The sequence below is a fragment of the Oncorhynchus gorbuscha genome, linkage group LG01, assembly GCF_021184085.1.
Source record: "Oncorhynchus gorbuscha isolate QuinsamMale2020 ecotype Even-year linkage group LG01, OgorEven_v1.0, whole genome shotgun sequence".
Taxonomy (NCBI): domain Eukaryota; kingdom Metazoa; phylum Chordata; class Actinopteri; order Salmoniformes; family Salmonidae; genus Oncorhynchus; species Oncorhynchus gorbuscha.
In genome coordinates, this window is record NC_060173.1 from 66548870 (window position 1) to 66576799 (window position 27930).

Genomic DNA, 27930 nt, shown 5'->3' on the forward strand with positions numbered 1-27930 from the left:
AGAAGGCGCGTGTACTAAATCCAGACGAAAGGTTTTTTAAAAGTACAATAAAAGTTAGTAGTAACATGCCAAACGATATTTAAAATCAAGCCTCCGGTTGTTTTTATCATAAATAATATTTCAACCGGACAAAAGCTTTGTCAATAGGAAAGGAGAAACAAGAAAGGCGCATTTTGGTTCAGGCGCATGACTGATGAATGGATATTTCCACTGGCCACTGATTGAAAGTGCTGTATCTCCCTAATTATTCAGAGTAAAAGCATGAAACAATGCCTAAAGACTGGTCACATGTTGCGGAAAGCCATAGAGCTTGTTCACTGGGTCCTAAGTCTTTGTATGGTGGATAGGCTTTCAATGGAAAAACAGCCTTTCAAAATAATAGTACTTCCTGGTTGAATTTTCCTCAGGTTTTTCGCCTGCCATATCAGTTCTGTTATACTCACAGACATTATGTTAACAGTTTTGGAAACTTTAGAGTGTTTTCTATCCTACTAATTATCTGCATATCCTATCTTCTGGGCCTGAGTAGCAGGCAGTTTAATTTGGGCACGCTTTTCATCCAAAATTCCGAATGCTGCCCCCCTACCCTAGTGAAGTTAACTCTTTCTTGAACTGCACTGTTGGCTAAGGGCTTGTAAGTAAGCATTTCACGGTAAGGTCTAATACCTGTTATTCGGCACGTGACAATGTTTTCTTTGATTATCTAGACTATACTTGCTTGTTTTGTCACATAAACTATTATATTTTTGCAACCAGGAAATGGCGGAGTGATTTCTGCATAGTGCATCTTTAAAGGAGATGTATTGTCCTTCTCTGCTTCAGTTTCATCTACCTGATGTAATGGTGATGGATGTAAATGGTAACTTAAAGAATACTGCAGTAAGTCATGATGAAATTGGTGCCTCTTTGGTTAAATCAGCACTGGGCGAAAAGGGTCCATATCAGGGGAAATCTTTTCATGACACATTTTTGATATTCCGGAGAATTACAGCCCCTTTCCAATGCATATTTAGAGTTTTGTGGATTTGTACCATATCCTGACAACTTCTGAATTCAGATTTGTATTTTAGACATACACTACCGTTCAAAAGTTTGGGGGCACTTACAAATGTCCTTGTTTTTGAAAGACAAGCATATTTTGTGTAATTTAAAATAATATCAAATTGATCAGAAATACAGTGTAGACATTATTAACATTGTAAATGACTATTGTAGCTGGAAACGGCTGATTTTTGATGGAATATCTACATAGGCCCATTATCAGCAACCATCACTCCAGTGTTCCAATGGCACGTTGTGTTATCTAATCCAATTTTATCATTTTAAAACGCTAATCGATCATTAGAAAACCCTTTTGCAATTATGTTAGCACAGCTGAATTTTTTTTTTCTGATTAAAGAAGTAATAAAACTGGCCTTCAGACTAGTTTATTACAGTCTCAAAATTGGCAGAAACAAACTCACATTTACATTTAAGTCATTTAGCAGACGCTCTTATCCAGAGTGACTTACAAATTGGTGCATTCACCTTATGACATCCAGTGGAACAGTCACTTTACAATAGTGCATCTAAATCTTAAAGGGGGGGTGAGAGGGATTACTTATCCTATCCTAGGTATTCCTTAAAGAGGTGGGGTTTCAGGTGTCTCCGGAAGGTGGTGATTGACTCCGCTGTCCTGGCGTCGTGAGGGAGTTTGTTCCACCATTGGGGGGCCAGAGCAGCGAACAGTTTTGACTGGGCTGAGCGGGAGCTGTACTTCCTCAGTGGTAGGGAGGCGAGCAGGCCAGAGGTGGATGAACGCAGTGCCCTTGTTTGGGTGTAGGGCCTGATCAGAGCCTGGAGGTACTGAGGTGCCGTTCCCCTCACAGCTCCGTAGGCAAGCACCGTGGTCTTGTAGCGGATGCGAGCTTCAACTGGAAGCCAGTGGAGAGAACGGAGGAGCGGGGTGACGTGAGAGAACTTGGGAAGGTTGAACACCAGACGGGCTGCGGCGTTCTGGATGAGTTGAAGGGGTTTAATGGCACAGGCAGGGAGCCCAGCCAACAGCGAGTTGCAGTAATCCAGACGGGAGATGACAAGTGCCTGGATTAGGACCTGCGCCGCTTCCTGTGTGAGGCAGGGTCGTACTCTGCGGATGTTGTAGAGCATGAACCTACAGGAACGGGCCACCACCTTGATGTTGGTTGAGAACGACAGGGTGTTGTCCAGGATCACGCCAAGGTTCTTAGCGCTCTGGGAGGAGGACACAATGGAGTTGTCAACCGTGATGGCGAGATCATGGAACGGGCAGTCCTTCCCCGGGAGGAAGAGCAGCTCCGTATTGCCGAGGTTTAGCTTGAGGTGGTGATCCGTCATCCACACTGATATGTCTGCCAGACATGCAGAAATGCGATTCGCCACCTGGTCATCAGAAGGGGGAAAGGAGAAGATTAGTTGTGTGTCGTCTGCATAGCAATGATAGGAGAGACCATGTGAGGTTATGACAGAGCCAAGTGACTTGGTGTATAGCGAGAATAGGAGAGGGCCTAGAACAGAGCCCTGGGGGACACCAGTGGTGAGAGCGCGTGGTGAGGAGACAGATTCTCGCCACGCCACCTGGTAGGAGCGACCTGTCAGGTAGGACGCAATCCAAGCGTGGGCCGCGCCGGAGATGCCCAACTCGGAGAGGGTGGAGAGAGGAGGATCTGATGGTTCACAGTATCGAAGGCAGCCGATAGATCTAGAAGGATGAGAGCAGAGGAGAGAGAGTTAGCTTTAGCATTGCGGAGCGCCTCCGTGATACAGAGGAGAGCAGTCTCAGTTGAATGACTAGTCTTGAAACCTGACTGATTTGGATCAAGAAGGTCATTCAGAGAGAGATAGCGGGAGAGCTGGCCAAGGACGGCACGTTCAAGAGTTTTGGAGAGAAAAGAAAGAAGGGATACTGGTCTGTAATTGTTGACATCGGAGGGATCGAGTGTAGGGTTTTTCAGAAGGGGTGCAACTCTCGCTCTCTTGAAGACGGAAGGGACGTAGCCAGCGGTCAGGGATGAGTTGATGAGCGAGGTGAGGTAAGGGAGAAGGTCTCCGGAAATGGTCTGGAGAAGAGAGGAGGGGATAGGGTCAAGCGGGCAGGTTGTTGGGCGGCCGGCCGTCACAAGACGCGAGATTTCATCTGGAGAGAGAGGGGAGAAAGAGGTCAGAGCACAGGGTAGGACAGTGTGAGCAGAACCAGCGGTGTCGTTTGACTTAGCAAACGAGGATCGGATGTCGTCGACCTTCTTTTCAAAATGGTTGACGAAGTCATCTGCAGAGAGGGAGGAGGGGGGAGGAGGATTCAGGAGGGAGGAGAAGGTGGCAAAGAGCTTCCTAGGGTTAGAGGCAGATGCTTGGAATTTAGAGTGGTAGAAAGTGGCTTGAGCAGCAGAGACAGAGGAGGAAAATGTAGAGAGGAGGGAGTGAAAGGATGCCAGGTCCGCAGGGAGGCGAGTTTTCCTCCATTTCCGTTCGGCTGCCCGGAGCCCTGTTCTGTGAGCTCGCAATGAGTCATCGAGCCACGGAGCGGGAGGGGAGGACCGAGCCGGCCTGGAGGATAGGGGACATAGAGAGTCAAAGGATGCAGAGAGGGAGGAGAGGAGGGTTGAGGAGGCAGATTCAGGAGATAGGTTGGAGAAGGTTTGAGCAGAGGGAAGAGATGATAGGATGGAAGAGGAGAGAGTAGCGGGGGAGAGAGAGCGAAGGTTGGGACGGCGCGATACCATCCGAGTAGGGGCAGTGTGGGAGGTGTTGGATGAGAGCGAGAGGGAAAAGGATACAAGGTAGTGGTCGGAGACTTGGAGGGGAGTTGCAATGACGTTAGTGGAAGAACAGCATCTAGTAAAGATGAGGTCGAGCGTATTGCCTGCCTTGTGAGTAGGGGGGGGAGGTGAGGGGGTGAGGTCAAAAGAGGAGAGGAGTGGAAAGGAGGCAGAGAGGAATGAGTCAAAGGTAGACGTGGGGAGGTTAAAGTCGCCCAGAACTGTGAGAGGTGAGCCGTCCTCAGGAAAGGAGCTTATCAAGGCATCAAGCTCATTGATGAACTCTCCGAGGGAACCTGGAGGGCGATAAATGATAAGGATGTTAAGCTTGAAAGGGCTGGTAACTGTGACAGCATGGAATTCAAAGGAGGCGATAGACAGATGGGTAAGGGGAGAAAGAGAATGACCACTTGGGAGAGATGAGGATCCCGGCGCCACCACCCCGCTGACCAGAAGCTCTCGGGGTGTGCGAGAACACATGGGCGGACGAAGAGAGAGCAGTAGGAGTAGCAGTGTTGTCTGTGGTGATCCATGTTTCCGTCAGTGCCAAGAAGTTGAGGGACTGGAGGGAGGCATAGGCTGAGATGAACTCTGCCTTGTTGGCCGCAGATCGGCAGTTCCAGAGGCTACCGGAGACCTGGAACTCCACGTGGGTCGAGCGCGCTGGGACCACCAGATTAGGGTGGCCGCGGCCACGCGGTGTGGAGCGTTTGTATGGTCTGTGCAGAGAGGAGAGAACAGGGATAGACAGACACATAGTTGACAGGCTACAGAAGAGGCTACGCTAATGCAAAGGAGATTGGAATGACAAGTGGACTACACGTCTCGAATGTTCAGAAAGTTAAGCTTACGTAGCAAGAATCTTATTGACTAAAATGATTAAAATGATACAGTACTGCTGAAGTAGGCTAGCTGGCAGTGGGTGCGTTGTTGACACTACACTAATCAAGTCGTTCCGTTGAGTGTAATAGTTTCGACAGTGCTGCTATTCGGGGGCTAGCTGGCTAGCTAGCAGTGTTGTTTACGTTACGTTGCGTTAAAAGAACGGCAATAGCTGGCTAGCTAACCTAGAAAATCGCTCTAGACTACACAATTATCTTTGATACAAAGACGGCTATGTAGCTAGCTATGTAGCTAGCTACGATCAAACAAATCAAACCGTTGTACTGTAAAGAAATTAAATGAAAATGTGATACTACCTGTGAATGCGACCGGGTTGTGAGTCTATTCGGTAGACGTTGGCTAGCTGTTGGCTAGCTAGCAGAGTCTCCTACGTTAAGGACGACAAATAGCTGGCTAGCTAAACTCGGTAAATTAAGATGATCACTCTAAGACTACACACTCTAAACTACACAATTATCTTGGATACAGAGACAGCTATGTAGCTAGCTAACACTACACTAATCAAGTCGTTCAGTTGAGTGTAATAGTTCTACAGTGCAGCTAATCGGTGGACGTTAGCTAGCTGGCTAGTGAAGACTACGTTAGAACGGCGAAATACGATAATTACGCAATTATCTTTGATACAAAGACGGCTATGTAGCTAGCTAAGAAGAAATTGCTAAGATTAGACAAAACAAACCGTTGTGCTATAATGAAATGTAATGAAATGTAATGAAAAAGTTATACTACCTGCGGAGCGAAATGCGGATGCGACCGCTCGCTCCAACCTGGAAGTAGTCATTCTTAGGCTATTCTTGTTCTGAGAAATGAAGGCTATTCCATGTGAGAAATTGCCAAGAAACTGAAGATCTCGTAAAATGCTGTGTACTAATCCCTTGACAGAACAGAGCAAACTGGCTCTTAACTAGAATAGAAAGAGGAGTGGGAGGCCCCGGTGCACAACTGAGCAAGAGGACAAGTACATTAGTATCTAGAAACAGATGCCTCAAGTCCTTAACTTGCAGCTTCATTAAATAGTAACCGCAAAACACCAGTCTCAACATCAACAGTGAAGAGGCGACTCCGGGATGCTGGCCTCTAGGCAGAGTTCCTTTGTCTCGTGTCTGTGTTCTTTTGCCCATCTTAATCTTTTTTTTATCGGCCAGTCTGAGATATTGCTTTTTCTTTGCAAATCTGCCTAGAAAGCCAGCATCCAAAACATGCCCAAACCGCGCTTCTTTACACACGCTCGCACCAATATGGTGGAGGAAACACCGTTCAACTGATGACGGAGCTCAGCCTGCAGGCGCTTGGCCTGCCACAAGGAGTCGCTAGAACACAATGAGCCAAGTAAAACCTCCCCTGCTATACCCTCCCCTAACCCGGACGACGTTGGGCCAATTGTGCACCACCCTATGGGACTCCCGATCATGGACGGTTGTGATACAGCCCGGGATCTAACCCGGATCTGTAGTGATGCTTCTGACAGCTACACATGGCTACGCATGTATCATCTTGAAATTATACTGTGCAGGAGACTTAAACTGTAAAAATACAAAAACTGTTTAGAATACCAAACATTCATTAGAGACTTAAGTAATGCTGTAATCCATCTTTCGCTGAATTTATTCAAATAAATGTACATTGTCTTTCATGAATAAGCCATTATAAATGATATATGTTTTTAAATGCTGAAATGCTTATTTAGCCTAATAAAACCTACATATACAATAAATAACTAGTTTATTATAGTATTAGCCTACTGTCTGTTCACTCCTCAGATGAAATGAATTGCCCAATTCCTTGGAGGCCTTACACTGCTGTAGTCCAGAACGCTGCTATTAAACTCCGATTTTTTACACAATCTTTTGGGATTTATCACCACCTTAATGGTAGTAATTAAAAAATACTGCCAACTATATGACTGGTTTGGCAAGGGAATACAGTGGACATCTGTGGTTATAAAACGGGTGTGTCTAATCCTGGATGCTGATTGGTTAAAACCACATTCCAGCTAGTGTTTACTCCACAAGTTACCTCTGGCTAAGTCTATGATGTTGAAATGCCTATTTACTCTGTTCCATCTGACTGCACAATCCACTGTCTCATCAGCTCAGCCAGGCAATTCATATTCTAGAGCTACGCTGTAAAAAGCATGAGGAGATTTCTTTTAGACTAGCATTTGGGTTTCAACAGCGGAGATTTGTAATAACATTTTTGTCCGTCTAGCCAACATTTGCAACATTGTTTCAATATTGAAATTCGATCTCCAGCTGTACTATGGTAATGAACGTGTCAGGAGGCGGGATGAGACAGACAAGCTTTTCTCAGCTAATCAAAATCATGAATGAGCATAATTTTCATGGATATATACAATGAAATGCCAATAGAAAAACACGAAATGCAGCTAGTTTGCTGTCATTCCAGCTTCAGTTTGAAGTGATTGTGTTAGCTGTGTAGTTGGCTATCTCTTCTGAACAGTGGCCTGGTGAGAGAGAAAATATTCTATGCCAGGTGAAATCACACATTAATAGCTCATTGTTATGGATGTTTCCCAGAAAAGCACTAGAAAACAGTTAAATAAACACAAATGCAGCTACTTTGATGTTATTATGGCTGCTGTGACATGACTGTGTCAGCCAAAGTTGGCTAAGTAGCAAGTAAGGGATAACAACGTTGCCAGCCGTCATGGCAATGGAACATTTAGAACGAACACATCAACATAAATTTCTCAGAGGAGACTGCGTGAATCAGACCTTCATGTTCGAGTGTCTGCAAAGAAACCACTACTAAAGGACACCAGTAAGAAGAAGAGACTTGCTTGGGCCAACAGACTCGAGCAATGGACATTAGATTGGTGGGAATCTGTCCTTGGGTCTGATGAGTCCAAATTTGAGATTTTTGGTTCCAACCGCCATGTTTTTGTGAGACGCAGAGTAGGTGAACAGATGTGTGGTTCCCACTGTGAAGCATCGAGGAGGAGGTGTGATGGTGTGGGAGTGCTTTGCTGGTGACACTGTCTGTGATTAATTTAGAATTCAAGGCACACTTAACCAGCATGGCTACCACAGCATTCTGCAGCGATTCATCATCCCATCTGGTTTGCGCTCAATAGACATGGTTTGAGATTACTTGGACCAGAGAGTGAAAGAAAAACAGCCAACAAGTGCTCAGCATATGTGGGAACTACTTTAAGACTGTTGGAAAAGCATTCCTCATGAAGCTGTTTGAGAGAATGCTAAGAGTGTACAGCTGTCATCAAGGCAAAGGGTGGCTACTTTGAAGAATCCAAAAATATAACATCACTTTTTTGGTTTCTACATGATTCCATATGTGTTATTTCATAGTTTTGATGTCTTCACTATTATTCTACAATGGAGAAAAACCCCTGAATGAGTAGGTGTGTCCAAACTTTTGACTGGTACTGTATGTCAATCATTATTTTAATATGGGGCGGCAGGGTAGCCTTGTGGTTAGAGCGTTGGACTAGTAACCGGAAGGTTGTGAGTTCAAACCCCCGAGCTGACAAGGTACAAATCTGTCGTTCTGCCACTGAACAGGCAGTTAACCCGCTGTTCCTAGGCTGTCATTGAAAATAACTTTCACACACATCCTGTTCTGTGGGGGTATCTGGGTGTCCGTGTGTGTGTCCGTGTGTGTGTCCGTGTGTGTGTCCGTGTGTGTGTCCGTGTGTGTGTCCGTGTGTGTGTCCGTGTGTGTGTCCGTGTGTGTGTCCGTGTGTGTGTCCGTGTGTGTGTCCGTGTGTGTGTCCGTGTGTGTGTCCATGTGTGTGTGTGTGGAAGGGGAGTCTGGGTTCAATAGCAGTTTTATACCCCTTCATCAGTTGCGCAGCGGTGAAGTAAGCAGCCATGGCCTGGTCGTGTTCACTCTCCACCGCAAACGAGTGACCGTAGGCGATCCATGCTGGACCGTACGTCCGCTCCAGAGTTGTTGCCTTGCCTTAACTGACTTGCCTGGTTAAATAAAGGTAAAATAAAAAATAAAATAAATGTAACACCCCTGACAATATTTCCTCTAAACACCGGCTTCCCGGGCATTATCACTTAAATACATGAGGCTGCACTGGATTGGGAGAAGGCAACTTAGGAAGACTTGTAAAAGTGTTGGATTGATTATGCTTTTGACAATTACAAAAAAACTACTACCCACCTCCCTACTGAACATTAAACTCAAGATGAATACATTTCATTTGTCATTCACAAATGGGTTTGAATAACATTGCAACACAATATGAATACCATAAATGTGATTGCATTCAAAGCATATCAAATGTATACATTTCCGGTGGGGCTATCTAACCCTCACCAAATGATGAGGAAAAGGGAAATATATAATGTTGCAGAGTGTCACAGGTTCCTCTGATAATATGTATTTTGTGTACCTTGTTTACGTTGGTTTTGCATTTAGTCAGTCCAAGGAACTGCTTCAGGTAAAATAGAGGCAAAGTGGACAAAAATGAAAGAGCCCCCAAGTCCTCCACCCAATTTTGTTTATTTGGTAACCCAGCGCTGGGTAAATATTGTGTGAATAACCCAACATGTTGGATTGTTGGAATTACTAAAAAATAGGTTAATTTAACCATCAGTTGGGTATTTTTTACTTTCATGCTTGGTTGACCTAGCAGCTATGTCTTTTTGAATGTAATCCTTAGGTTATTTTCAGGAGAACTGTCTTATTAGGGGTGTGGTTTTCCGATAGATCTAATTGGCCAGCCATGAGAGTAAATGTGACCGACCGGCTAAAATTGGCCTTATGTAGCAAAATCTGAAATTGTGTTTTTTTTACATTGGATAAAGGTAGACACTCAGAGCTAGGGTTGGACATTTTGGGGAATATTCAGAGGTGGAAACTTTCCGTGGGATTTAATGAGAATACATGGGAATTAACGGGACTATATGGGAATTAACAGAAATATATGCAAATTAATATTAATACCATTTAAATGTAGATGTTTTTAGCATTGGATATATTTACCATATCATATGGAGACAGAAACATAAACCTTTTACCTTTATCATAAGTAGACAGAATTGCAAATTAAATCCTTTCAATAGAAATTTACTTACAAATTGAACTTTAATTAAATCAGTTGACTCTTCACATGGGATGATTTCACTGAAAAACAAAAGGTAATATCAAAGGATCCCCAATGATCCATCGGATCTCCCAAAAACGTTTAACATACACCTACTTGTAAAATGATAGTCTAGAAACTAATGCTTTAGTTGTCTTCCTCTCAGGCTTTCATTTCTTCTCCCTGGACCTCCTCAATGTCCACCTCTTGAACATCAGACTCTGAGGCCTCAAATTTGCCCAGGTGGCCACCAATTTTTCAACCCTGGTATTGGTCAGCCTGCTGTGTGCTTTGGTGTGTGTGTTCCCAAACAAGGACCAGTTGCGCACTGAGGCGGCTGATGTTGGTGGGATTTGGAGGATGATGGAGGCAACAGGGGAAAGAGCCTCAGATCCACAAAGTCCCTTCTACCAGGTGGCTGATGAGAGATATTGGCAAGACTGCCATGTTGCATCTCCATCCCAAAGCCCTTGCTTGGAAATGGACTTCGCCAGACTGCCATGAACCTTGCCCTCATCTAGGCAAAGGTGACCTGACATGGTTGTGATGACACCATAAGCCTTGTTGATCTCTGCACCAGACAGGATGCTCTTGCCAGAATACTTGGGGTCCAACATTGTCACGTAGAGTAGGCCAGAGGGCTAAACTGGATAACCTAACCCCTATCAAAATAAAAAGATGGCGGAGCCGCAAAAGTTCTTCTGTGCAAAGGTGTTTATTTACAAGTGATTCCGGAACAAAAAACAACAGTACTGCCATCAACATCTACCTTATGGGACAGCTTAAAAACAATGCTGCCCCATCCACAGCTCAATCCAAAAATGCTTCTCCATGACTGAAAGAGAGGCTGATTTTGTAGGGCTAGCCCCTCCCCTCAGAACAATTAACTCTAATTAATTAATCAATTAACAATACAAACCTACATTTTCCATGAACTAAACATACTAAAGGATATACATTGCAACACGGTTTTAAACAATATCACAACATAACATTTACAACATTACATCACTACTGACAATATCTTTCAATATGCCCATATGCATTAATGAGCCATTTGGGACAGGCACTATAAAGCCAACCCAATTCCCTTAGCTCAGGTCCTTTTCCAGCATACCCGGAAGCTACAGAGATGGAGAGAGAGGAACAGAACAAACAAACAATGCGCTCATCCACAACATTGATAAGTATAATAATTATTGTATCTCTCAAATATGAACATTGACAAGAGTGAAATGCATGCACCAAGACAGAAGTTAATTTGTGTGTCGACCCACCTTGTTAACTTATCTTATAATGGCGCAGGGAGGAGTGATGAATATGTGTGTGCGTTAAAGAACCAAATTCTGCCCGCGGCCAGTGACGGACTTCTACGTCACATTACCTTCCTCCTCTCCTGAAGCGACCATGTTCGGGAGCCTTGATAGGTAGTCCGCAGTAACGTTCTCTTTTCCTGCCTTGTGACGGACACAGAACCTGAAGGGCTGGAGCTCCAGATACCACCTGGTCACACGAGAATTCCGGTCCTTCATGGTCTGAATCCAGGTCAGTGCTCTGTGGTCCGTGTGCAGGTCAAATTCCGTCCCAAGAAGGTAGTAACGGAGGCTATCTAGGGCCCACTTTATAGCCAGGCACTCCTTTTCGATTGTAGAATACCTGGTTTCCCTGGGCAACAGCTTCCGACTCAGGTACAGCACAGGAAGCTCTTCTCCTGGCTCCCCTTGGGCCAGTACAGCTCCAATTCCTACAGCCGAAGCGTCCACCTGCACGAGAAATCTCTTCTGAAAATCAGGGGTCTGGAGAACAGGGAATGAGCACAGTCGTTTTTTCAGTGTCATGAAGGCTTCCTCACACTCCTCAGTACACTTCACAGGGTTGCTGGCCCCCTTCGAAGTGAGGTTGTTCAGAGGGACAGCGATGGTCGAAAACTGTGGAATGAATCTCCGGTACCACCCTGCCAGACCTAGGAAGGACTTCACCTGTGTCTTGGTTCTGGGTTGAGGGCTATTCCTGATGGACTCCACTTTCTCCACCTGAGGCCGAACTTCACCCTTACCCAGCTGGTAACCCAGGTACTTTGTCTCCTGTTTCGCCCACACACACTTCAGGAGGTTAAGTGTGAGTCCTGCTTCATGGATCTTCCCCAGGACTCTGCTAAGATGCTGTATGTGCTCTTCCCAGGAGTGGCTGTAGATCACCACGTCGTCCAAGTAAGCAGCACAGTAATCGTCACAGTCCTGGAGGACCTTGTCCATCAGCCTCTGGAAAGTCGCAGGGGCCCCATGAAGGCCAAACGGCATGACCTTGAACTGGAACAGGCCCATTGGCGTCCGGAATGCAGTGTAGGCCTTGGATTGTTCATCCAGGGGCACCTGACAGTACCCTTTGCAGAGATCCAATGTGGTGATGTAATGAGCTCTACCTATTCTCTCCAGTAAGTCGTCAATGCGGGGCATGGGATAGGCATCAAACTGGGAGATGGCATTCACCTTACGGAAGTCCATGCAGACGCGCAAAGAGCCATCCTTCTTTGGGACAATGACAATAGGGCTGCTCCATTCACTTGAAGATGGCTCGACAACATCCATCTCTATCATGGTGTGGACCTCTTCCTTGAGGGCTACCACCAGCCTCTCAGGCACACGGTAAGGATGCTGGCGGACCGGGTTCTGGCCAGGTTTCAAACGAATGACGTGTTCTAGGACTTTGGTTCTTCCTGGTCTCTGACTGAAGAGGGCCGGATACTTGCCAAACAGCTGCTTCAGCTCATCTTGCTTGTCTTCTTCCAGGTGAGCCAGTATGACTTCTGCTCGTTCTTTCCATGCCTCTGTGACCCCATCCGACTCATCCTCTTCTACTCTGCGGACCAGAAAGGACTTTCCTTTGGAGAGTTCCTCTCTCTCCTCCCAGGCCTTGAAGGTTCACATGGTAGGTTTGCTTCTTCTTACCCTTGTCCGGGTGCAGCACCTCGTAGGTCACTGGGCCCATCTTCCTCCCGATTAGGTACGGTCCTTGCCATTGCGCAAGGAGCTTGCTGGTAGACGAGGGAAGGAGGAGCAGGACTTTCTGTCCTGGCTCAAACTCTCTGTGGCGAGCTGGTCATAGCCTCTCTTCTGGGCCTTCTGGGCTTGCTGAAGGTTTGCTCTAGCTTCCTCTCGGTACCGTTCCAACCTGTCTCGCATCTGGAGGACATACTGGACAATCCCCTGTCCTGAGGTAGCTACTGGGGAACCTTCCCAGCACTTCAGCAGGTCCAGTGGTCCTTGCACTGGCCATCCATAGAGGAGTTTGAATAGCGAGAAACCTGTCGATGCCTGAGGCACCTCCCTGTAAGCAAAAAGCAGAAAGGGTAACCACTTATCCCAGTCTTTACCAGTGTTTACCAGTGTCAGTCTTTACCAGTGTCAGCCACAAACTTCCTCAGCATGTTCTTGATTGAATCTCTCTACGAGCCCATCCACTTTGCTTGGTGAGGTAGATTGCTGCTATAACTTGATGACCCTTCACATACCTAACCATTTTCTTGTCTCTCTTGTAGTCTGTATCCATTGTTTTCAGTGCCATGATGTCCTTGAGGAGTATATTCAATGCATGAGCAGCACAGCCAATGGGTGTGATGTGAGGGTAGGACTCCTCCACTTTGGACTGCCTTCAGCTCATCTGCAATGTAGAGTCCGGTGTGTCTGTTGTTCCTTGTGCCTGTGCGTGTCCGTGCTCTTGTAGAATACTGGTTGAGGGGTGAAGATGATGTAGTTAATTATTCCTTGCCCACAAACATTTGTCCACCCATCAAAGATGATTGCAATAGTCTGCTTTCTCTATGATTTACTTGACCTTCACTTGAACTCTGTTGAAATCTGGATCCAGAAAATGAGTAGATAAAGCATGTCTTGTTGGAGGGGCGGCAGGGTAGCCTAGTGGTTAGAGCGTTGGACTAGTAACCGGAAGGTTACTGCCTGAACAGGCAGTTAACCCACTGTTCCTAGGCCTTAACTGACTTGCCTAGTTAAATAAAGGTAAAATAAATAAAAAAGGGGTGAATGCTGGGCAAAGAACATTCAGAAATCTCTTCCAATACATATTGCCTGTGAGCACCCAGAGGTGAACCAGTTGCATACACAGCTCGAGCAAGACATTCATCAGTATTTCTCTGACTACATTCCTCCATTGAGTAAAACAAACTACTTATTCCAGGAGGACCATGAGCTGTTGCTATCGATAAGGTGTCTGATTCATCATTTTCACCTCGAATAGAAGTAGAGGGACTTTTGTCAGAGGTTGCATGTTGTGAGCGCTGAGGGAACTTTATGCACTTGGCCAGATGATTCTGCAGATTTGTTGCATTCTTCACATATGATTAGGCACAGCATTTGCAAATGTACACAAGCTTTTTCTTCTACATTAGCTGCAGTGAAATGTCTCCATACATCAGATAGTGCCTGTGGCATTTTCCTGTAAATACTAGAAAACAAAAGTAAAAAAAACAAATACAATTCCATGTACAGATAAATAGTTAAGCAGTTACATTAATTAACTCATATGTAAGATACATTTTTTTAAATTAAACATGTATGGAAACAGGTGAATTACCACTCCTCAGTTAGCAGGCTCAAGCAAGCCACATGGTAGCAAAAACTAACTAGCATAAATTGTTAACAAGTTAGAAATGATTTAAACTCACTTTGCTGTTTTTTTTACTTTTTTATATTTTTTTATCTCATCAAAGTTTATTTGTCACGTGCGCTGAATACTTACAGTAAAATACTTACAGGCTCTAACCAATAGTGCAAAAAAGGTATTAGGTGAACAATAGGTAAAGACATTAAAACAACAGTAAAAAGACTATATACAGTGGTGAGGCTATAAAAGTAGCAAGGCTACATACAAACACCAGGCTAATTGAGGTAGTATGTACATGTAGATATGGTTAAAGTGACTGCATATATGATGAACAGAGAGTAGCAGTAGCGTAAAGAGGGGTTGGCGGGTGGTGGGTTGCGGGACACAATGCAGATAGCCCGGTTAGCCAATGTGCGGGAGCACTGGTTTATCGGGCCAATTGAGGTAGTATGTACATATGTACATGAATGTATAGTTAACGTGACTGTGCGTATATGATAAACAGAGAGTAGCAGCAGCGTAAAAGAGGTGTTGGGGGCACACAATGCAAATAGTCCGGGTAGCCATTTGATTACCTGTTCAGGAGTCTTATGGCTTGGGCTTGGGGGTAAAAACTGTTGAGAAGCCTAGACTTGGCACTCCGGTGCCACTTCCCATGCGGTTGTAGAGAGAGCAGTCTATGACTGGGGTGGCTGGGGTCTTTGACCATTTTTAGGGCCTTCCTCTGACACTGCCTGGTGTGGAGGTCCTGGATGGCAGGCAGCTTAGCTCCAGTGATGTACTGGGTCGTACGCACTACCCTCTGTAGTGCCTTGCGGTAAGAGGCCGAGCAATTGCAGTACCAGGTAGTGATGCAACCAGTCAAGATGCTCTCAATTTTGCAGCTTGGAAAGTCAGTTAAGATCAAATTCTTATTTTCAAGGTTCACTGCCTTGTTCAGGGGCAGAACAACATTTCTTTTACCTTCTCAGCTCAGGTATTCGTTCTTGCAATTTCTTGCAAATAACTATTTACTAGCTAACAAAAAATGATGTATGTCATATAAAATATATTCACCCCACCCAGTATTGTAGTCCTTGGCTCGGACAGTGTAGTAGCGTGGGCTCAATAGCATCTCATTAGTGTGCAAAATCTTGAGAATCACCTGTACATGTGATGCAAAAGTGCACTGCACATGTGATGGAAGGATGCACTGTGCATGCAGAGGGTTGCAATTCCATTGAATGGAGGATAGTTTAACTAAAATATGCCACAAGACTATCCCACATAAAATGGTTCACTGTTGTAAGCTAACTTGTTTGATGAATTTGAGCTAAATTCCCAGGCTTTACTGCCCATGGAAAATTTCTGGAAGAATTTAGTCAATTTATCGGACAGTTTCTGACCCTTTGCAACCCTACTCAGAGCTACAAAATGTAATATCATACACTACAGTTGAGGAACAATGGGAAGTCATTTTGCTTTGAAAGTTGATAAACTTGTAAACTCACTTTTGAGAAAATTGTCTTTGAATGTTTTGGTACTACTACTGGAGAGCCCTTCTTTGTCTACACCCATTCAGCATCTCTTAAACTTTATCCCCACCCATCTCTTTAAGGGTTGATCCGGGCACTCTGTACACACAGCAGTCAATCACCCAAGCTAACTTGCTAGCTACTTCCAGACACAAATGAGAGAACAGCTCACTGAACCTGCCCTAGCAGAGCTGGTTAGGCTGTTATGTTATCTAGAGTGTTGGTGACTGCAACTGTGCTGTCAGATTTTCCGTTTGTAAATTCAGAGCATTTCACTCTCAGAATTCAGACTGCGCACTGGCACACTCATATTTTGTTAAAACATGTAGCTAGGAAGGTAAACAATGAACCATAATCCCAACTCATGATGTTACTACCCTGCATGAATCTGCAAGTAGCTAACCAACCAGGTTCAATATTAGCTTCAATATTAGCTAGCTCATGTCTTTGAGAAACAAAGAATAAGGTCATACACGTAACGTTAGCTAGCGAGCCAGCCAGCTAACGTTAACTTGATATGACTACTTTCTGTCAATTTGAAATGTGTAATATTTGAAAATGTAGCTAGCTAGACTAAAAACATATTTTGATAAAAGTAAAAAACGTTTACGTTCAAACGGCACTCCTGTGAAGAAGTTACCTGCGACATACGCCTAGTTTCCTGAAACGGGTCACAAATGTCATTCCCATTCATCATGCTAAGTTTACATATAGCAAATGTAATTTGTCCTTAAAATGTTAAGTTTTTTACACATTCTTCTAGAATTTGAAGTTAATTTATAACATGTTATAATACGGTGGTATCTAGCCCAACAATGGGATTTACATAGGCTTTAAGGGACCTCGTACATTTCTGTAAGCCTCATTGAACAACAAAAATGTCAATGTTCAACCTTAACGTGACAACTATACAACAGAACAGATGAACAGGAATGACATTTACTCTCACAGGTGGGTAAAAAAGAATCATCTGAAAGCTACACCCCTACTAAACTATACGACCAGTCTTCTGATCTGACATGCTAGGTCATATCTCAATAACCCAGCATCAATAACCCAGTATCAACAATGGAACCTTTCTATTTTTAAAGAAAACAACCCAACTAAGTCACCCAGGACCTGCAAAACCAGCTGTTGGGTCAACCAAACAACCCAGAATATTTTAGTGGACTGCATTCCCCACCTCCCTCATGTTGTTTTGTCAGTTACACTGTCTGCAAGCTTTTGTATTACTTTTGTTGCAAGATAAAAACAGACATTTTCATGACAAGAAGTGAATTGCAGCAAAGCAAAGCTTGCAATTATCTTCCTTCTAAAATTGCTATAGCTTTACTACTCCATTCAGCTGTATCAAACATTGACTTTGGAACATAGTGTTTTATGTAGTAGTTATTAGGGGATTTGGCTTTTCTTCGTTGAGTTGCTGTTCCATGTAGTTTTGTTGACACTGTTGTTTTGTATTATAATGGTTTTGAGTCAACATTTGTCTTTTATCTGTTGCACTATGGTGGCAATCTAACTGGTTTTCTCTCCCACTTCTTGCAGTCCAATATAAAGCAGTGAATGGTCCCCAGGTGCCCAAGGTGAACAATGATGCCTACCACCGCTGTGGGGAAGAAGCTGGATCTCTCCACACTGACAGAGGAGGAGGCCCAGCACGTGTTTCAAGTCGTCCAGAGAGACTTTGACTTGAGGAAGAAAGAGGAGGACAGACTGGGGTAGGCTAACCCATTTTCATTTGATATATTATTGATCCTTTTGTTTTTCCTTTTATTTGAACATAGAGGTTTGTTGGTTCACAAAAAATACATCTCTACTTTGTTGAAATTAAAGCAAAAATTACCAAGAGCTGGACTCCTACAAAGGCAGGGGCCTCTTATATGTTTCAATTTAAGAAGTTTGTTGTTGCCAAATTATTGGTTTGATTTCAGTATGTTATATTGAAGTAGTATGCAAATATTATGCATATTGCTATATATTTGCTATTTATCAATATTCTGTCTACCAGTGACTGATCTCGCCTAAGAATTAACAATGTCATATCTCAGTAACAATCTAATTGAGTTACTGGATAGGTTGAAATGTCAGAGGTTTACTGCTCTGTAATTTGGAACAGCAACTTTAAAGATCACTTACCATGCAGGATCAATCAGTTATTCTTTATTCATTTCATGTCATTATTTTGATACATTTGACTATATATCGGAGTCTATAGACATTACATAAAATATGAATAGGGATTATAATTCCACTTTGTTGAGGGAATCATTCTTTCTACCCAGAGGATAGCAGAGTTGGGTCCAGCTGACAAAGGCTACTTTTGAATATATCCACCATTGAATTTACACTGTGTGACGACGTAGATTAATAGTGTAGATTAGTGCAGATCAGGATATTTTGTTGGTTCAGACGACTCCAGGAGACATGTTAATCCGTCTCATTTTAATTGCAGTTTTCTGTAGACTGGGATTAGGACTGACCTCAAGGTTCACATCAGAGTCAAATGCATTATACAGTACATACTGTACATACTTGTTGTTCCCTTAACTCCCTCTGATGATGTCAACCAAGCGTGTTAGACTAACGTGAAATTAACTAAAACCTTGATGCCTGTGATGGCCTTTGATTTCAGGCATTTGAATTCTTCAAATCCAGTTTGATTTCCATGTTGATACAATTATAATCCTACAATGTTAAGAAGACGTTAAAGCAATGCCCTTTCAACCTGTTTGTACCCAGTGGGTAGGCATGATAGTGAACACTGATAAGAGGGCCTTTATATATCTAAGCTCTACTGGGATGCCTGGTAGTGAGCCACAGATCACATGACCTGTACTGTAGCCCAGGCGTAATGCCAGATAATTGGCACATTCCTGCTGTCCCAGTGTGTTTTTCTCTGGTAGAGATGGAGTCTACTAGTCAGCTGACTGGGCAGTTCATTATATTATTCCATAACGGCAAAGTTGCAAGATACAATTGTGGTTTGACACTCACATTTGTTTCACTTGAAGGTTCACCTCACTTGTATGGCGTTAATTAAACAAAATATGTCAAACACCTTAGAACATTTTACAAAAATGCCCTCCCATATCATAAAAAGCCAATCAATTGGTAAAAATATATATTTTTTTTAAACTTGTGGTAAGATGCATTGATTCTCATAGGAGTCAGGTCAGAGCTAGCAATGTTATGAAGATCATTGACTCTCACGCTGTGTGGGTTTCTAGGTAATGAGTCTCAGGACTATCTGTGCCATGCAGGAGTCAGCAGACAATGTGGACTATGTCCAGACTCCGGGATGCACTGCTGGACCTAGCCTGGCCATCATATGACTCTCTGGAGCGCCTCTGATGGTAGGGAGAGATAAGCATGATGGGATGAGGATAATGGGACCTTCCCTGGCTGTGTCATGGATTTAGTTCTCCTGGGTTAGGTCTAAATCTTGCTCATCCAATATGCAGAATTGGACAAAGTTCCATGTAACCGCTGGTCCAGGGTCAGATTTGTTTTGATCCTCGTAATGGTGAAGGTTAGGATCTGGGGTTGAATAATCGGTTAATCAGTAGGTTTGAATCTAATGAGCTACTAATTGCATGAATTTGTTACTCAAAGGGGTGCACAGTGCTTATGTGTTCAAACGCCATGCAAGACGTTTATGCAATGGTATTGACCGACCTTAGATTTTGCTTAATGCCTTACCTTTGTTTCTTTACCTCTACCAATATGCAGTATGCAGATCCTAAACCAACCACTTGGATTTACACTTTTTGACATCACATCTAGGCCTCTGATGGAGTATATACCATGTTGGATTCCTACGTGACTCCAGTTGATCAGCAAACAATCAATCGTGATCATCCTTGGATCACTATCACTTAGTAGCCTAATATAATTGTAGACAACATGCTATGTCTTGATCACACCAGAGAGGTATCCTACAAAGCAAGCTAGATCTACTCAGGGTTTTCTAAAGCTAACCAGCTTCAGTTAGCTTCACATTCTAGCTCCGGCTTCATCCATACTATGGCAGTGGATATTGCTCGTCCGCCTGCCTCTGACTCTAGCAGGTTTGTAACTGTGCGTGCATGTTGCACATTGGTAGTCGAACGCCAAACTCTTCATTGAGACAATGTTGAAACGTTAATCCAAAGGCGAATCAGTGCCACATTTTCATTTGTGCAGGCTATGGTGTGAAGTAGGCTTTTAGAAGTGCTGTCTTTATTTTATTACTTATCAACTTTGGTGTACTCAATGCACAAGCACATCGATACAATTATTTTATTAAGTCATTCAAAAGTGTTACTGTGCGTGAAGTTTAAAATACACTGTCATTACTAAATGTGTATTGGGATATATTTGAATACTAAAACATTTTAACACAATTTTTTTATTTATTAATAAAATATTCAATCAGTCGTCTTCCTCAAATGAAGGGGATGATGACGCAATCTTTGCAAGAGGGAGGGAATCTGATTTCATTGATCCTTAATTTATGGCTCAGTCATTTCATTCAGGATTAAGTGGAGTTGAGTGTCGCTTAAAACGAGCATGGCCTTATTTCTATTACAGCATATTGGATGACTCATTCATATTCCAATCACCCAGTTCAATGTAACAGCAATAGGTTTAGGCTACTACATGATACTCAAATTTTCCCTATACCCATCATTAGGTTGCTACAATCTAGCCTATGAATGAAAGTATACAACACAGGTGAACACAGGTCGAGAGACAAATTTAATGTGCTTTCTAAATGTTCCATTGCCATACTGGCTGGAAACGTTCTTGTCCCTAGCTTGCTAGCTAGCCAACTACAGCTAACTTACAATCACATCAAACAGTGCAGACAGAATAACAACAGTAGCTGCATTTACATTTGTTGTAGCTGTTTTCTAGTAGCTGTTTTCTAGTGATATTTATTTGGATATATCCATACAATGAGGCCAGGCGATTTCACATAGAAAATGTGCTCTCTCGTCAGAAGAGTGTTGTATCATAGGAGCTAGCCAATAACACAGTTTACACAAACAATAATGTAATTATTAGTCCAACAGTTGCAAACAAGAGTTTCTATTGGACAAATTCAGGTCTTTTTTATCCCGGTTTTGTTCCGTTTGCTTCCGTTTTAAGAAATGTTTTTCAACAGAATCGGAATGAATACACCCCTGATCACGCATAAACAGTTTCCTTTCAAAACAGCCACATTGTATTCCTTCTTTTCCCTTCGATTGCGGTCTTCAATGCACAACAAATCAGCTGTATGTGACCAGGCGAGAAAACCTTTCCAAGCCAAACCTCTACAAACAGCCTACAATGTCATAGTCAACATAGCTAATAGAACTAACACGTCGGTAAACCTGCTACAATCATGCAGTAATGTTAGTGTACAATCAGTAAGCAGTTACACTGGCAAGACCCAGTGGCAATAAATTAGTAATTCCAAAAGCTTAACGTTACGTTGACTTGGAAGAGTTCCAGTGTTGTGTTGGAAAGTCAGAGCCAGCTAGCTAACATAGCATCCCTCTGTTTGAGCAGCGTGTTTCAGTAGGCTAAACTAGCTGGCCGCATTTGCTTGCTAAGTACCGTTGAAGTCAGAAGTTTACATACACTTAGGTTGGAGTCATTAAAACTTGTTTTTCAACCACTTCACAAATCTCTTGTTAACAAACTGTATTTTTGGTAAGTCGGTTAGGACATCTACTTTGTGCATGACACAAGTCATTTTTCCAACAAATCGTTTACAGACAGATTATTTCACTGTATCACAATTCCAGTGGGTCAGAAGTTTGCATACACTAAGTTGACTGCCTTTAAACAGCTTGGAAAATTCCAGAAAATCATGTCATGATTTTAGAAGCTTCTGATAGGTTAATTGACATTACTTGAGTCAATTGGAGGTGTACCTGTGGATGTATTTCAAGGCCTACCTTCAAACTCAATGCCTCTTTGCTTGACATCATGGGAAAATCATGACATCATGGGAAAATCAAAAGAAATCCGCCAAGACCTCAGAAACAAAATTTAGACCCCCACAAGTCTGGTCCATCCTTGGGATCAATTTCCAAATGCCTGAAGATACCACGTTCATCTGTACAAACAATAGTATGCAAATATAAACACCATGGGACCACGGAGCCGTCGTACCGCTCAGGAAGGAGGCGCGTTCTGTCTCCTAGAGATGAACGTACTTTGGTGCAAAAAAAGTGCAAATAAATCCCAGAACAACAGCAAAGGATCTTGTGAAGATGCTGAAGGAAACGTGAACAAAAGTATCTTTATCTATTCTACCCTGCCTATCTAAGGTCTTCGAAAGCTAAGATAACAAACAGATTAACGACCAGTTCGAATCTCACCGTACCTTCTCCGTTATGCAATCTGGTTTCAGAGCTGGTCATGGGTGCACCTCAGCCATGCTCAAGGTCCTAAACGATATCATAACCGCTATTGATAAGAGACATTACTGTGCAGCTGTATTCATCGACCGGACTAAGGCTTTCGACTCTGTCAATCGCAACATTCTTATTGGCAAACTCAACAGCCTTGGTTTCTCAAATGGCTGCCTCGCCTGGTTCACCAACTACTTCTCTGATAGAGTTCAGTGTCTCAAATAGGAGGGCCTGTTGTCCGGACCTCTGGCAGTCTCTATGGGGGTCCACAGGGTTCAATGTTCGGGCCGACTCTCTGCTCTGTATACATCAATGATGTCGCTCTTGCTGCTGGTGTTTCTTTGATCCACCTCTACGCAGACGACACCATTCTGTATACCTCTGGCCCTTCCTTGGACACTGCGTTAACAACCTCCAAACGAGCTTCAATGCCATACAACTCTCCTTCAGTGGCCTCCAACTGCTCTTAAATGCAAGTAAAACTAAATGCATGCTCTTCAACTGATCGCTGTCCGCACCCGCCCGACTAGCATTGCTACTCTGGACGGTTCCGACTTAGAATATGTGGATAACTATAAATACCTAGGTGTCTGGCTAGACTGTAAACTCACCTTCCAGACTCACATTAAGTCTGCTGATAAGAATGCGGTGATTGACAGAGTTGAAAGCCTTGGCCAGGTCTATGAAGACGGTTGCACAGTACTGTCTTTTATCCATGACGGTTATGATCTCGTTTAGGGAATAGGGTGCCATTTGGGACGCAGTCCTTGTTTTTATTCCTCTATGTGAAATGTCCTTTTTACGTAACCCATTGTAAATGGATTAGCTGCTGATTCCCATGTGTTCATATTGAATAAAAAGTTATATTTAACATGATAAATGCCTTGTCTGGTTTTTAAACTTGCATGTCACGTATATTTGACATTAAGCATTTGAATGATTGTAATTCTTCGGTAGTAACATGTAGGATGATTAATCGTAGATATATTGATGTTCTACAGGTGTTTGCGAATGCCTGGGTTGTGCGTGTGTGCATGAGTGCACACATATGTACTGTACATGTGCCTTTGTGCATATGGCCTTATTTGTGTGTATGTTTGGGTTTGAGAGAGAGAGAGAGAGAGAGAGAGAGAGAGAGAGAGAGAGAGAGAGAGAGAGAGAGAGAGAGAGAGAGAGAGAGAGAGAGAGAGAGAGAGAGAGAGAGAGAGAGAGAGAGAGAGAGAGAGAGAGAGAGAGAGAGAGAGAGAGAGAGAGAGAGAGAGAGAGAGAGAGAGAGAGAGAGAGAGAGAGAGAGAGAGAGAGAGAGAGAGAGAGAGAGAGAGAGAGAGAGAGAGAGAGAGAGAGAGAGAGAGAGAGAGAGAGAGAGAGAGAGAGAGAGAGAGAGAGAGAGAGAGAGAGAGAGAGAGAGAGAGAAGCACCAGTTTGGCACACGCCCTGCCCTTTGGTCAGAAATCTAACCTGATCTAATCAACCAATCATTCCTGGCATACTCAGAGCTCTTTTGCAGATTTGCAGAAATCCCCCAAGTTCCCTGATGCCATGATGCTGACCTCTGCTGCTCCACATGTATCTATAACTTAATATAGAGAAAATACACAAATACACCGATGCACAGCCACAATAAAACAGGGCTAACGGTCCATTTTGTGTCCAGATGAAACTCCCATGTATCCATATTCAGTGTGGTTGTTTGTTGTGGTTAGAAAGCTTTAGCTACAGTCACAGCTGTACAGTAGGCCTAAGCATCCTTGGTTGCAGTTGCTGATGGTCTATGTTGTCTAGGCCATGAGTGTCTCTATGGCTCTGTAATGTACGTGGAATTTTCTTTCCCATTGTAAGAGGAACACAGCCATGTCACAGTCACAAGGCCAATTTTAGCCAGACTATTTCAATCTCTGAATGAAAAACAAGATTCTCTCTCTCTCTCCTCTACCCTCTCCTGGTCTGTCTCTTTCCCAAAACACAAACAACTCACTGTCTCCACTTCCTTTCCAAATTCTGCCATACACTTTGCCAACGTCTTGATCCAGCTATTTATTCTCCGCGTTCTCTGTTAAAGTTAAAGCTGTTTTTGTCATGATGCTTGTTGTTAAGTCCATTTAACGAGTGGAATCACATTGTTACTCATGTGGATTCAATCAGTTTTAGGCCTAGTCTCTTAGCACTGAATAAGACATAAAAAAATGGGGTTTGAGAGATTGGTGTACTGGTGTACCTCTGCTCTCTATGTGAAAATAGTCTATTGTGAATAATATTAACCACAAATCATGGAGCTTATAACAATGGAGCTTATTCATCACTGGCGTACTGTCCTTAACCCTCTAAGGTCGATGTCCGTGCCCCGCGGAAATCTAATTAGCATAGTAAGAACATTCCCATAAAAGTCCATCAGCTCAAAATATGTTTTTTTGTTGTTGCATTGGATGCATCTGCAGTGAAAGGTGAAAGAGCTAGTGTGATGTATGTCAGACCATCCCGAAAAAAAATCAGTCTTCTCACAAAATAGTCTGTAGCGTCTGAACGGTTTGGCCTACAAAAACTAATATGACCCCTCTGGGTAAAGGTGACTCTCACGAACACCTACATGTCTGTTGTTTTGTTCTAGGAAGCCCACAGGCATCACAAGACTGGTCTGAAAGTCCCCCAGTACCAGTCAAAACAATTATGGAAGTAAACAGAATATGGAGGCTGTTTAGTGACAAATATATGGGGTTAAATACATGTATAATAAAAATTAAAAAACGAACAAATGTTTTCTGATCTTTCTTATAGCCTTCAGATATAAACTCAGCAAAAAAAGAAACGTCCTCTCACTGTCAACTGCATTTATTTTCAGCAAACTTAACATGTGTAAATATGTGTATGATCATAACAAGATTCAACAACTGAGACATAAACTGAACAAGTTCCACAGACATGTGACTAACATAAATGGAATAAAGTGTCCCTGAACAAAGGGGGGGTCAAAATCAAAAGTAACAGTCAGGTTCTGGTTTGGCCACCAGCTGCATTAGGTACTGCAGTGCCTCTCCTCCTCATGGACTGCACCAGATTTGCCAGTTCTTGCTGTGAGATGTTACCGCACTCTTCCACTATGGAACCTGCAAGTTCCCGGACATTTCTGGGGGGGAATGGCCCTAGCCCTCGCCCTCCGATCCAACAGGTCCCAGACGTGCTCAATGGGATTGAGATCCGGGCTCTTTGCTGGCCATGGCAGAACACTGACATTCCTGTCTTGCAGGAAATCACGCACCGAACGAGCAGTATGGCTGGTGTCATTGTCATGCTGGAGGGTCATGTCAGGATGAGCTTGCAGGAAGGGTACCACATGAGGGAGGAGGATGTCTTCCCTGCAACGAACAGCATTGTGATTGCAGGCAATGACAACAAGCTCAGCCCGATGATGCTGTGACACACCGCCCCAGACCATGACGGACTCTCAACCTCCAAATCGATCCCGCTCCAGAGTACAGGCCCGGTGTAACGCTAATTTATTTGACGATAAACGTGAATCCGGCCATTACCCTTGGTGAGACAAAACCGCGACTCGTCAGTGAAGACTTTTTGCCAGTCCTGTATGGACCAGCAACAGTGGGTTTGTGCCCGTTGTTGCCAGTGATGTCTGGTGAGCGCCTACCTTACAACAGGCCTACAAGCCCTCAGTCTAGCCCCTCTCAGCCCATTGCGGACAGTCTGAGCACTGATGGAGGGATTGTGCGTTTGTGGTGTAACTCGGGCAGTTGTTGTTTCCATCATGTACCTGTCCCGCAGATGTGATGTTCGGATGTACCGATCCTGTGCAGCTGTTGTTACACGTGGTTTGCCACTGTGAGGACGATCAGCTGTCCGTCCTGTCTTCCTGTAGCGCTGTCTTAGGCGTTTCACAGTACGGACATTGCAATTCATTGCAATTTTATGGCCACATCTGCAGTCCTCATGCCTCCTTGCAGCATGCCTAAGGCACGTTCACGTAGATGAGCATATTTCTTTTGTTGTTTTTCAGAGTCAGTAGACAGGCCTCTTTAGTGTCCTACGTTTTCATAACTGTGACCTGTACTACCTACCGTCTGTAAGCTGTTAGTGTCTTAACGACCGTTCCACAGGTGCATGTTTATTAATTGTTTATGGTTCATTGAACAAGTATGGGAAACCGTGTTAAAACCCTTCACAATGAAGATCTGTGAAGTTGTTTGGATTGTTATGAATTTTCTTTCTTTTTTTGCTGAGTTTAGGATAGACACTTCAGAACAAACCTTCTTTTGTTTTTTTTGGGCCGGACTATCTGTTTTCCATGTAGTGAATCTGTTATTCAATGCGTTTGTATGTGCTCATAGCATTAAGGCCAAATAATACATGTTTTCTTAAAATATTTTATATATATATGCTACCATTTATACATGTCGTTGACAAACGTCAAGGTTATGTCAGTACGGAAAACAAAATGATTGATAGGCTACAGTCAGATAAACCTATTTTTTGCATCATTTTTGATCTGAACACTGTAAAAGGTTATTTTAATTAAAGTGGAACTGCATTTTAACTACTTTGCAGATGAAACAAACAATCATAATATCAGTAAAACATAAAATTCCCAGTTTATGCTACAAAACCAAGGTTTTAAAAATAGATACTATTTGATTCAAAATAGCATAATGTAGAGTAAGGCATTGTTGGCAGATTAGATGGATTCAGTTAAATTATCACAGCTCAGGATAAGACCCAGATGCAGACAAAGGAGCTGGATCATTTGAATCTCAGAATGTTTATTATAACACGGGGCAGGCAAAGGGCAGGTTGAGGGCAGGCTGAGGTTTGTAATCCAGGAGAATCGGGCAGGTACTTCACGGCAGGCAGGCTCAGGACAGGCAGAAGGGTCAGAACCGGGAAGACTTAAAAACAAAAACTTAAGGAACAGGAAAAAACACGCTGGTACGACCTAACAAAGACAAGATGAACTGGCAACAGACAAATAGAAAGTGCAGGTATACACTACCATTCAAAAGTTTGGGGTCACTTAGAAATGTCCTTGTTTTTTAAAGAAAAGCACATTTTTGGTTCTTTAAAATAACATCAAATTGATCCGAAATACAGTGTAGACATTGTTAATGTTGTAAATGACTATTGTAAGAATAGACTGACGATTTTCAGAAGAAAGGTCTTTGTTTCTGGCTATTTTAAGCCTGTAATCAAACCCACAAATACTGATGCTCCAGATACTCAACTTGTCTAAAGAAGGTCTGTTTTATTGCTTCTTTAATCAGAACAACAGTTTTCAGCTGTGCTAACAAAATTACAAAATGGTTTTCTAATGATCAATTAGAATTCTAAGTGTCATATTATACATTTCTTGGTAGTCCAACAAATATTGCTATCAGGTTGTAAATCACACCTGGCCTGGTACATTGTTTGCTCCCGCCACCCATTTGGATGCACTGTTTCAGTTTCAATGCCTCAATATTTTGGACAAAAACACATGAATGTAACCAAGGCTGGGAAGTCAGTAGTCAGTCATAATGGTGTTAATAGGCTAGTTTATCTGTTCAGGTGAGCCTTCATGCTTTTGCAAACAAAGCAATGGTGGGGTGCTCAACAAAAATCACAAGAATGGCTTTCGAAGAAAACGCTAGCTTATCTACGGTTGAAGTCGGAAGTTTACA

General features: G+C 43.2%; 1 protein-coding gene across 3 annotated transcripts in view; it reads left to right on the plus strand.

Moving 5' to 3' along the window:
* The window catches only part of LOC124041216 (melanophilin-like), a 109749-nt gene that overhangs the window by 4836 nt on the left and 76983 nt on the right, over positions 1 to 27930 (plus strand). For all 3 annotated transcript variants that reach the window (XM_046358551.1, XM_046358557.1, XM_046358567.1), the window contains exon 2: positions 17433 to 17605. In XM_046358551.1, the coding sequence (XP_046214507.1) occupies positions 17478 to 17605 (128 nt within the window). In that variant the 5' untranslated portion in view covers positions 17433 to 17477. The remainder of the gene's footprint in view (positions 1 to 17432; positions 17606 to 27930) is intronic.